The sequence below is a fragment of the Talpa europaea genome (assembly GCF_964194135.1).
Source record: "Talpa europaea genome assembly, chromosome: 5".
NCBI lineage: Eukaryota > Metazoa > Chordata > Mammalia > Eulipotyphla > Talpidae > Talpa > Talpa europaea.
In genome coordinates, this window is record NC_140071.1 from 95,213,682 (window position 1) to 95,226,233 (window position 12,552).

The following is a 12,552-nucleotide window of genomic DNA, read 5'->3' on the forward strand; positions in this document are numbered from 1 at the left end:
AGGATTGAACTCAGACCATCTTGGTGATAACACTGAGACTTAACCCCAAGACTACCAGGGAAGCCCTTGCATAAATATTGATACCTGTTTTTGCAGTGCTGTGTCAGTTGGTTGGGGAGCTTCCAACTGCTAATGTATATGTGTTGGGGTGTGAGGTTAGCCCATGTTTGTGACACTACTGATGTCCCTTATTTCTGGGATTCCAGATCTGAGATTAAGCATTTTGTGTGCTGTCAGTGACCTTCACTAGGTCAGTACCAACCCTAAGGAGTGGGGAAGGGGTAGTTTAGTCTAGACTACTTAATTTTTCCTTAGGGAAGACCCAGCGTACCTGGGACAACCTGGATTCCCCATATGGGTTTTCTTTCTTTCAAGAATGTGTAGCTCCACACCATTTCTTGTTTTCCCTCCTCAGGGTCCCTAGCTGAGCTACCAACTGTGCTGTTTGTGCCTCTACACCACAAACTCCAGGGACCTCTCTTCACCCACTTCCTATTCAGTGACATGTGACTCCTCTGTGTTCCCTTTGTGTTGTCTGTATTGGCCTCCAATGTCCAAAGGTGCTTCACCCAAAACCAGTGGACTCTCTCTCAAGGTAGTGTTCCTCTGATAACTCTGGTATTTGATATTTCTCTCAGTAACAAAGTAGAGAACCTCCTCTGTCACTATTTTGGTGACTTCTTCTGAAACACTCTTCTTTGTCCACCTGACATTGGTTCTGTCCTCCTATACTAAGTTCCTATATTGCGTTCTTCTAAAAGCCTCTGTACAGCAGAAACTCCTCTACTGGATGGATTACGTCTCTTCCTTTCCTCCCACTGATTCTTCTGCCTAACTATATCGTTAATATGCACCACTCCTTTAGAGTATTATGTGTTTGCCTCTCTCCCACACTAGACTTGGGGGAATTCCTTGAGGGTGAGAGAACATCTTATTCATTGTGTTCCCCAGTGCCTGTTCAGTATTGTGGAAAACACCACATCCTCAAATTTTGTGCTTGTTTTGTCCCTGCTCACCCAAGTCTTTGGAAACTTTTCCTTCACTCACTAACTAAAAAACCCTTAAAAGGTTTATTAGCTGAAAACCCTCCCCCTTGGTGTGGATGCTTGCTAAATTACCATGACAAACTACCACAGACCAGGGGCTTAAACAACAGAAATTTATTTTCTCACAGTTCTGGAGACTGAAGGTCTGAAACCAATGTGTCAGCACAGCTAGTTTCTTCTGACACTCCTCTTTTGGACTTGTAGATGGCTGTCTTCTTCTTGTATGTTTACATGGTCTTTCTTCCATGTATAGGACCCCTACCTCTTCAGATGTTGTTATCACAGCATGCCCATCACCAAATTATGCAAAGTCCACTACCATACACCGTTGTGCTCCCTCCTCACTGTGTTCTCACCTTTCCTCCAATGGTTGCCTTAGTTTTATAGTCAAGAGTTAGTTTTTTACTTTGGTTTTATATGACCCTTTCTTTGTTTTCTTTGTATTCCACAAAAACATGAGACCATCTGGCATTTGTCTTTCTTCTTCTGATTATTTCACTTGGCATAATCCCTTCCAAATCTATCTATGTTGCAACAAATGGCATGAGTTTATCTTTTTTGATTGCTGAGTAGTATTCCATTGTATATATATATATATATATATATATATATATATATATATATATACCGCATCTTCTTGATCCCCTCAGCTTAATTTTATTTTAATCACCCCTTTGGAGACCCAACCTCCAAATGTAGTCATAGTCTGAGATGCCAAAGTCCTGGTACATCAATACATGTATGGGGGGGCACATAACTTAGCCAGTAATATCTCTTTCTTACCCACCGATACCTTCCCCCAAGTTTGCTGTGGTTCTCCAAGTGGTCCCTGTCGGCAGAGATGCACACTGCAGCATCCCTGGCTTCCTCTCACCTGCTCATTGAAAGCTCCATTTTCACTTCACTTTAGATTTGGACCTCATAGACCCCATACTTCTGGGATAATTTTGGATATGAAGCTTACTTCCAGTGATATATGGGAAAACTGTGAAGAACTGTTTCTTCTCCTATGTGATTATTCCTGATATTTGAATAGATGACTTCCTATTTTCACTTTCTTATCTTTTCTGAAGTCCTGAACATTAAGGGTTTATATCATGAAAACAAATATGTCATCGTATAGTATAACTACCACTTTCCTTGGTTTTGATGTTCCAAAGAGGTATATAATTTTTAATGAATTGTGGATTATTTTTAGGTATATTGCCTTATTGGAATTTTAACCAAAAAAGGCAAATTATATACTGAACTTTTTACTGTTGCAGAAATGGGATCCCAATAGGGGTCATATATCAAAACTGTTCTCGGTTCCAGGTCTTCAGAATAGGAGTCATGGCTCTTTCCACTGTGTCATTGCTATTTTATTTACAAGATTTTTAGAACGAGACATAACCTTGTTTTATAAGCATTTGCCTTTATGAGTCTACTGTCATTAAGTTATAATTGATTGCTTTTTATGAATGTTTAAAATATTTGTTTGTTTTATAGACTATAATAGTATGTTTTATTTTAAGTAAATTTAAAATTTATAATCAATTCCAAATGTAAAAATTTGGAATGTTTTAAAAGTAAACAGACCTGTTCAACCTTATTTAACAAGCTTTTCAATGATCTTTTTGTAGTTTTTAATATTGTTATAATCTGTATTATTATAAATGGTTGTAATTTTATTAAAATATTTTATAAACTTCATATTACTTATAGTTTAATATAAAATATGAAATGCTTATAAAAATAAAATAGTTTATATAAAATAGGTTTATAAAAAGTCTTATAAATTTAGTGAAGAACTAAATGTTGTAGCACTCTCAGTATAATTTATTGGATGACAATAACCAAAGAAATTATTTATTAATTGTAGTATAGATTCATAGATACCTGATATTTTACTCTGATTAGGGCACCAAGGAAGAATAACAACAAAACATATATCATTAACATGAAAAATATTATTAGTACTTATTATGTAAGTTTCTTTGGCTGAGTCAAATGTAACTTAAATACTCTGGACAAGCCTATATTGTAGGTATCATCCTGTTTTAAATTTGGGGAAATTGAGGCTTAGCAAGATTCAGCAGCTCAATGGAGATCACAAAACAGGCAAGTTACAGCTCTGGAATTTGATCCCGTGCCTCTGACTCCATCCATATTGTGTCATTGCGACACAAGCTGAAGAAATTATAGGACAGACACATAGTCAGCAATTACTCATTGAAACTAGGGATATATTGGGTATAGATATATGAAGCCAATAAAGCCCACAAAAGTGGTATTATATTGCTTTGTTGGTTATCTGATACTGGGTTCCTTAACCTTTGTGGTCCTTAGTGTCTTCATCTATAAACAGGAAGTTAATTGTGGCGTCTTGCTCATAAATGCCATGAAGAAAATAGAGTTGTGTTGTGTGTGTGTATATATGCACATATATATGATATATAAGTGATCAGTGTGTAAACTAGCATTATCCTTTTGAAAAGCAACAATTGGACTGTAAATAACAAGAGTTAGAAAAAATTCCATCTCTTTCACACATGATTATATAGGTGAAAGATGTAATTCAAGAAATAAAAAATATATTTATATAGGTATTAATAATTATAGAGAAAAACAGTTTGGTAGTTTCTCAAAAGGTAAGATTTACTTTAGCATTTCAGCCTCTGTATGTAGAAATAAGAGAAATGAAAACATATATCCCTCCCAAAAACTTGTACATGAATGTTCACAAATGTTTTATTCATAATAGTCTTAAAGTGGAATGAATAGACTGTGGGCTACTTTTGCCAATGAGGAATCATGAAGTAATGATAGCATGGATGATTTTGAAAAACGTGCTAAGTAAAAGTCACGAAGTTCACATATTGTGCTATTTCATTTATATAAAATGTCCAGAATAGACAAAAATGTAGAGATATAAAGTAAACTAATGGTTGGTTAGGGCTGTGGGATGGGACAGGAAGGATGTTAATGACTGCTAATAGGTAAAGGGTGTTTTTTTGGCAGGAGATTAAAAAAATTCTAAAATGAGATTGGGGTGATTACTTTAATACCCTGTGAGTATATGAAGAGGCATTGAATTATGCCCTTTAAATGGGTGAAGGGATGGAATGTGAATTATATATATAAAACTGTTTAAAATCTCAAAAATATATAGGGAAAATGGAATAATCAAAATATCTGTCAAGCTATCAAATACATTATGCTGTATGCTGTTGATAGAAAATTATGTAGTCACTCCATATTATAAATCCAGACTATATAACAATGCAGAAACTATGTAACTTGTAATGCTAAGTGGAAAATGTATAGAAACGTGATGCAAAATGGTATTGAAGCTAAATATTATGCATTTGGATAAAGGCAGGCAGGAAACTCAGAAACCCCAGAGTACAGTGAAGGAAATGTGCCTCCTTTCAAAAATCCCATTAATGTTGTTGAGTGTTTCGACAGTACTTATTTTAATGTTCTTTGGAATGGTAGCCTTGTGGTAGGTACAGGTGGTATTAAAGATGCATAAAACACAGGGAAGGAAGGAAAAAGCACAAGGGACACTTTAAAAATCAGCATGTGAAACATCCAAGACATAGAAATTTAAAGGCAAAAATTTAGAGGAGCATTTAAGGGAAATAGGTGCTGGGGGAGATGCTGAAGAATGTACAAGCAGGTCAGCCGCCGGCAGAATTCTACCCAGAAAACTTAAAAAACTGAAACGTTTGTGTGTTCTCTCCTGTGACCCTCTCCCTGCCTGAGTTTTGAGGGTCGGGGATTTTCACATACCGGAGCTGGTGTGGGTCTGTGATAATAACCTAAAAGGAAGTAGGAAAACTTAGCAGTATGCATAGTTTACTTAAGTTCACCAAAATTGTACTCGAGTGTGGAAAAAGGGAGGAAGTCTGGTCAAGCCTGAGTGAGTCAACATTTAATGGCCCTCCACCCAGGTCTCCTCCCTTCCCAAGGCCACCTCACCTCTGCATCTGTATGCTTGACCCTTCCAAGGAAGGAACTCTAGCTGGGGTGGGTGGGAGGACCCAAGTCCATGTTGATGGGCCTCAGCCAGCAGGTTGGGGACCAGGGAGAGGAGGGGCCAGAACAATGGCGATTATCTCTTTCGTGTCCTTTTACAGAAATTTTCTCCTTCCTTGGCTCCCACTGAGTGTCTGAAATGTCCCAGTTCCTTCAACATCCTAGATCCTAGAAATGGCTTGTGAGGATAGCTAAAGTACTGTGTTTATAGTTCTTTAAAAAGCACTCAGGATGCAAGGTGCAGTTCTTTTTATAGATAAATAATTGCTAGAGGGATGACCATTTTTAAGGTAGAATCTACTTCTTCCTCAAAATAGAACTCATTGTTCTTAGTCCCAGAGTGTGGGGAAACAGGATGGGTACTTGATGGACCCTGATGTTCATGTCTTTTGTGGAATATAAAATCAGGATTTTTGAGTGTGATTTTCTTCAGCGTTATTAGAACCTTTTGGGGTGCCCAGTGATGCACCCTTAAGCAGATGCCATCTGGATTGGTCCTGCTGCTCAATCAACTGAGCCTGCCAGATGATCCCTGTGTCCTTCCTTCTTACCAGCCAAGATTATTTCTGTCCTTTTGCACCAGGAGTTACTCTATATTTCAGGCACCAGGATAAACACTGAAGGTTGTAATTACAGCCAAGCGTTCAACCATTTCTTTGGCCTCCTTTTAGGAATCCAGTCCTAGAAAAGTAACACCAGGTATCTGTCATGTGGAGAACTCGGAGCAGTTCTTGGCTTCTCAGGAGTGCTGAAGTTTTTGTGGGATGAAGAAAAAGGGGTAATAATTGCCTTCATTTTGCAGAAAGCTGGAGAGGATGACTTATTTGCCTGAGACTTCAGCAACCATTCTTTAATTTTTTTTTAAAGATTTATTTATTTATTCATACAAGCACTGGGTACAGTCAGAAGCGTGGGAGGGTGAGAGAACCCACCAGAGCCACAGAACAGGCAGAATGACAAAATACACTGCTGAAGGGAGCAGCGGGTGCAGCAGGAGAGGTCTGCGCACCATGTGGGACCCTCGCCGGCAGCCAGGGTTTAGAACTAGCACTGCTGAGGCTGCAGGCAGCTTCGCAGCCCAGCGCTCAACCACTGAGCCACCAGGGGAGGACCCATTCTTGACTATTCTTCTTTGTCTAAGTCTATCCTCTGTACCCCCATCTCCACATTTAGCAAATGGTTAGTAAGTTATGGAATAACAGTAAACACAACCCCCCCACCCCAGTCAATCACCCAAACAACAGCAACAACAAAATCCTGTGTAGAAGGTTCAAAATGAAGAGGGGAAATAAGGAAAGGAAAATGCTATTTTGTAATAACTCTATGCATATCACTACTCTGTGTTTGTCATGAAAACCCATTATTTAAAAAATTCCCATTTATGTGTGATCCAGAAACATCATATTAAAATTCAAAATTTGAAAGCCAAAAATTGACCTATGGTTATTGATTTTTGTACAATGAGATATTAGTGAAGCTATTTTTTTTTAAATTTCTACGTAAGAAATCTATGTTCTGCAATGACTAAGTTTCAGTCTTAAATATACTCAGTGTAGACGTATCAAGGAAATCTTTAGTCTAAAGAAAATTAGACTGCACAACAACCAAAGGAAACTAGTTACATGTTGCCATGGCAACAGGGCCAGCCTCAGGGAAGGACAGTTTCTCAGATTCATCTACTGTGTCTGCAGATTGACTTCCTTAAAACAGAGTCATGTGCACAGATCACAAACACTGAAACTGTTATTTTCATTTTATAGAAGTTGCAGTCTCAAATTGTATCTTTTGGACTTTTCCCTGCTGCTATTCATTGTCTTTTTATCTCTGGAAGGTGGGCCTGGGTGATGGGATACTTTGTAACTTTCATTCATGCACTCACTAATATCTTTGGGACACGAGCCAGTGGGGTTTGATAGTAATTAAACTTTGATGACTGGAACATGACCTGCAAAATGAATTCCTTGTCTCAGTTTAACTCCTAATAGACAGAAATCCACATCTCTCAGAATCCAATGATAACCTCTGTTTTCAGATCATGGGAAGAAGTCAGAGGTTTGAATGGCTTTTCCTAAAGCCATTGCAGGGTCTGTTTCCCGGGAATTATTCTTTGCCTATCTGGGCCACAGATATCTACATAATTAGTCTCAACGTAGTCTGAGAAATGTGTGTAAATAATGCAAACCACATTTACAGGCAGGGCCACCCTGGTCGAAAATACAAGTAATTTGCCAAGGGTAAGATAATTAGTTACAGCAGGGGTAGAGATTCCAGAGGGCCATTCTCCATTCCTTTGCTAAGACGACTGAAAAATCTTCCTTTCACTCAAGAAACAAGGCCAATTAATGAATGCTGGGAGGTGGGAATGGGTCAATATTTGTTGACACATTTTGAAAGGTCATTTTCATTTTATGGGGTTATTGGTACTTACAGTTATTCTTTTGCCAGTAACAAGCCTCTTGATATCTCCTCTAAAAGAATGAAAAGAGAGTGAAAAATGTATGTAGTGAGAACTACAGCTGAAGTTGTACAGTCAGATCTGGTGTTTTGGAAATCAGTGGCCACATTAAAAAGGTTTCAGCTGACAAAAAAGAAAGAAATTACTTATATTATGTCTTAGTCTACCTGGGCTGCTATAACAAAATTCCACAAACTGGGCAGCTTATAAATAAATTTATTTCTCACATTTCTGGGTACTAACATTGTCAGATGACAATGTTCTAAGTTGTGGGCTTCTCACTATTTCCTTATTTGGTGAAAGAAGCACTGTGGACTCTCATTGATAAGGATATAAACCCCATTCATGAGGGCTTTGCTCTCATGACCCAGTCACTTACCAAAAGCCCTACCTGCTAATACCATCACCTGGAGGATTAGGAATTCAATATACAGACTTCATAGGAACACAAATATTTAAACCATAACAATGTATAAGACCTGTGTGAGATTGTGAAGGACACGAAGATAACTAAGGCATGAATCCTTCCTCGGTAGCTCACATTCTCAGCAGTGACAAGTATTCTAATAATAGTACATGAACTCTGGCAGGGAGATATTTATTCTTGCTCTAGTCAGAAGGGAAAATAGCAAAAAGTTTCTTAGGGAACTGAATGGGACAGGTAAGAGGAAATCATAGACAGATACTAAGGAAAGGATATTTTCAGAATCAAGAATAGCATAAACAAGAGCAAGTTGGAGTCTGTTCAAGAAAAACACATTGGCCAACTGTGGCTTGAGGTTTAGTTTAAATTATGGGGAAAAAATGGAGCTGAAGCCATAAAATTAGAAAAAGAGTCACATTTTGGAGGGTTCTGAAAAATAGGTAGAGAAGTTTGGAATTATTCAATATGGAATAGAAGATTTGAAAACCAGGAGTATACCTGTGCTTACTGTTTTTATGAAATTGGATATTGGTGAAGTTAATTTAAAAAAATATTCACAGTCTTTATGTTGTAGGAAGCCAACTTAAACTGAAAATTTTCTGTATTTATGTCAACATGTGTATATAAATTGCTTCAAAATGTCATAAACGGTTTTGTAAGATGTCCCTCCACAAGGTTAAATGAGTTTGCAAAGACTGCAAACTGAAGACTGGTGCAAAAACGCTGAGTTGCGTATTTCAAGTGACATGCCTTTAATTGAAGTGCTTGATGCACTCTGTGAGAAACTGGAAAATGGCTCCATGCAGCAGGAAAGCCAGCTAAGTCCCTGAAATCTCTGTGTGTGTTTCCTTTTTTTTGCAGGAACGGCAATGGAAACCTTCAATGTACAGCAGCATAACTCCAGTCTGCTTTACAAGCTCTCTGATTGAGAAGCCAATTGGCAAAGTAAGAACAAATCCATTTCTTGTTGAACAGTATGATTTGAACCTATTAGATATTATTCCTTTTTGGCTTGAGTTATTTGGGTGAAGTGATCAAATTGATATCATAAAAATAATGATAAAATCCAAATTTTTACCTATTTATTGGTCCTAGTGGTACACATCCTAGGCACACCTGCCCTAGATGTTGAACTGAGGGATATTGATGTGCCTCCACTTCCATCCCTGTGATATCTTCCCTAATTCCCTTTGATGTCCTGGTTTCTCAGCTCCTTGACACCTTCCTCTGCCTGTGAGAACTCGATGGAAGAAAGAGGCTGTTTTTAGCAATTTATATTGTAGGAGAGGAAAAATATTTCAACACGTTAGTGTGAAATCTAGCCACAATTATACACTTGTCTAAATAATAACATCTGCCATACTTTTTACTTCAACTATCTTATAGAATGAAAGATTTTTACCTGTAGAGTAGAAATTATAGTTTTTCCTGAACTGCTACTTGTCTGAACCTGAAAATCCCATCCTTCTATCTCACTGGGAAGTGCAGAGAAACCAACAGTTTAGATTGTGGACTCTCGGGCTGCCAGTCTACCTGGGTTCAAATCCTAGCTCTGCTATTTACTGGTGTCAGGGGGCACAGGAAATCATCCTGTACTTCAATGGGTTCTTCTAGGCTAGGAAATAGTCAAACCAGCGTTAGTGGGGGTTGATAAAAGAAAACATCAAAAAGAAGTCTGATGATAACAAATCTACTTCTTGTACACATAGGAGATAGCCAGCATGACCGAGTCATTCCCCACATGACTTCTGATGCTATCTTAAATAGCTTAACTAAGACAGAGAAAGGGGAGGCGAAACTGAAGGTCAATTAGGGACATGGAAAGCACAGTAGATGAAAGTATGCAGATCAAACTCTCAAACTCTGCCTTCTCCACTGAAAAGAAGCCAGAAGTTTAGGTTTTCTGGCCCACGCCCTTACAGAAGTTTATATGTAAATATATTTTTTAAGTATATGTAAATATATTTTTTCATAAGTAACCCTTCACCTAGCCTTCAAAGCTCCTCCCATGAAATCAGCCTTTCTATAAAAAGCCTTATTTTTTGGTGGCAGATTTTCAGTGCGATACACTGGCTCTATGACTTTGAAAAAGTCACCTATAAAAAAGATATCATAATAGTACCTGCCCCAAAGGGCTGTCACAAGGATGAAATAATTTAATAAAAATCCACAAGAGCAAGGATTTTTTTAAAGCTATTTTGTTGACATGCATCCAGCCAATCGCTAAATTATGTAAATAAATTGAGTAAAAGAATAAATGAAAAACAATCCCTGTGGTAAAATGAGAGAAATACATCTCTAGTTTGCTCATCTCAAGACATGGGAGCTGGAGAAGTGGCTGTTGTATATCTAGAAGAAAAACAAAACTCTGGTGAGTATGTCCATAACCCTTTCTGGGCACAGTGTAACGTGAGGACCATGGTCTTCCCGGGACACCTCCCTCCTTCCTGCCTCCTGCTACTGCAGGGCATCTGTGGACCACAAGCCAGCCACTGACTCGGATGAAACAGTCATTGGAGGGGCTAGTCAAAAGCTAACAAAAATTCTTTCATTGGGGCTTTTCTCTCCATCTCTCCGTGGTATAGATACCTGTTGGCAGAACCAGAGTTTTTGCAGTTTTTGAAAGGAAATGAATATTTTCCTGGCTAATTCCTGGTCATTTTGCTTTGGCTGCAAGTCCTGCCAAGGCAGCTGTCTGCAGAGTGTGAAACCCCTGCTGAACAGGAAGCCTCCTGCTCGTGCTGTCAACGCAGCTGACGTTTTGCAGGCATAGCAGGGAGCAGCCCAAGCTTCTTGGGAAGAAGTTTCTGTACTTTGTGTTCAGTGGGGACTGCACTTCCTCTCTGCTGACTTCAGTTCTAAGTGAAAGGAGTATCATTTCACCCAAAGATTAAAATGATAAATAAACAAAACACATCCTGAAGGTCACAAAATGTGACAACTGCACCAGCATTCATGTCCTTGTCCCACTGCGGTTCCTTCCAGTCCTGCCTATTTTGAATTTGCTTATATATAGGGCTCTAAATAGACCATTGCTTTATGGTGACTGAGAAGTCATTTCTAAGACTGAGGTTAGAAGTCAATGAAGCCCTTAGGGGTTTTTCTTGACTAAACTTCATTTCAACCCAATGGACAATCCTTAGTTGACTCAGTGTTTCCTAGACCTGATCAGAAATACTAACAGAGGTCTAGAGATGGTAGGGAGTAACTTTTGGAATGTTTTTCAGAGACTGGAAGGAAATCAAGTGCAGTATGAAAGCAAGTGCACTGCTGGTTCAGTGATATTATCTATGTGATTCTCCTGTCCCTCCCCTGCCAGGGCAGAGGGATCAGATCTGTTTAGTGACACCAGGACTGTCTTTGACTGAGTGGCATTGGTACCAAAAGATAATCTTGCTTTGTTTTCTCACATTAGCTCTACTTCTTTTTTTTTTTTTTTAAGATTTATATATTTATGCATACAAGAGCCGGGGTACAGGCCAGAGGTGCGGAGGGGCAGGGTAAGAGGATTCACCAGAGAAGAGTGGGGAACAGAACAGCCAGACTGACTGAAATACACTGCTGAAGGAGCAGCGGGCAAGTCAGGAGAGGAATGCTGCACACTGTGGGTTGCTCCCTGGCTGGCCAGGAATTCATGCTGCAGTGGCTGTGGATAGCTCCATAGATTGCGTCTTAACCCTTGCGCCACCAGGAAGCCCCCCACATTAGCTTTACTTCTGGGCTTAAAATACTGTCTGTAAAATCCTGCAACCAATTAATTTTGTAATCAACTCTGTTATCCATTCATCTGGAGGGGGAAAATGATGCTGAAAATGTAAACACAATGAAATTTGAATTATAAGGGTCAGTGGCATTGTTTTGAGTGAAACTACAGTTTATCAGTCCTGAATCCAAGCACTCTTCCTCACTAGCAAGAGACACTGTTTGGTGATAGGCTGCAAGCTAGAACCAGATGATGTTTCTCCCCGCCATACTATGGTGCCCCAAGTTGACTCAAGAGCCAACATTGCTATGGAGGGAGGAAGTTCTTGTAAAAGATCTCAGTTGGAAAACAAAGGATTCCAATATGAGATCATAACAGAAAAAAAAAAAAAAACTTGGATTCAACTCCAACCTTAAAATAAATGATAACTCTTTTCCTTAATGGTTTTGATTAGAGGGTAGAACAAAGGAGGGGAAGTTCTTGGGGCAGAGAAGGAGAAGTCAGAGAAATCTCTTTGGACAGCCGGCAAGCAAGCCTGGAATGTGTGATGATACACCTTCAGAACAAGAGAAGTTGCATGTTTTATTTTACATAATTGAAGTCAGCACCTTTTGAATGGAGCATACAAATTTATGTAAATAAGAATGCAAATGTTAAAAATATGTGTCTTGGGATTTCCAGGGGATGACCTGGCAGCTTTGTCTTCCTCGTCTTTGCAGCTGCTTAAATATCGTGTGGTGAAAGCTTGAGATGAGCTTATTTCCCCAAATCCCACAATGTCTTAGCTAGAGGACATTCTTTGTAATTTATAGGAGATACTCCAGAGAATGAATGAAGACAGAGTACTTTAATGTATTTGACAGTAAACATGTTGCCCCTAAGAGGTTGCACTGGCTAACAGTAA

At 38.8% G+C, this 12,552-nt stretch overlaps 1 protein-coding gene across 1 annotated transcript in view; it reads left to right on the forward strand.

Moving 5' to 3' along the window:
* The window catches only part of RASGEF1B (RasGEF domain family member 1B), a gene marked incomplete at both ends in the record, with an annotated part of 591,784 nt that overhangs the window by 442,376 nt on the left and 136,856 nt on the right, over positions 1 to 12,552 (forward strand). The window contains one exon of the mRNA XM_084232971.1: positions 8,807 to 8,890. Within this exon, the coding sequence (XP_084089097.1) occupies positions 8,807 to 8,890 (84 nt within the window). The remainder of the gene's footprint in view (positions 1 to 8,806; positions 8,891 to 12,552) is intronic.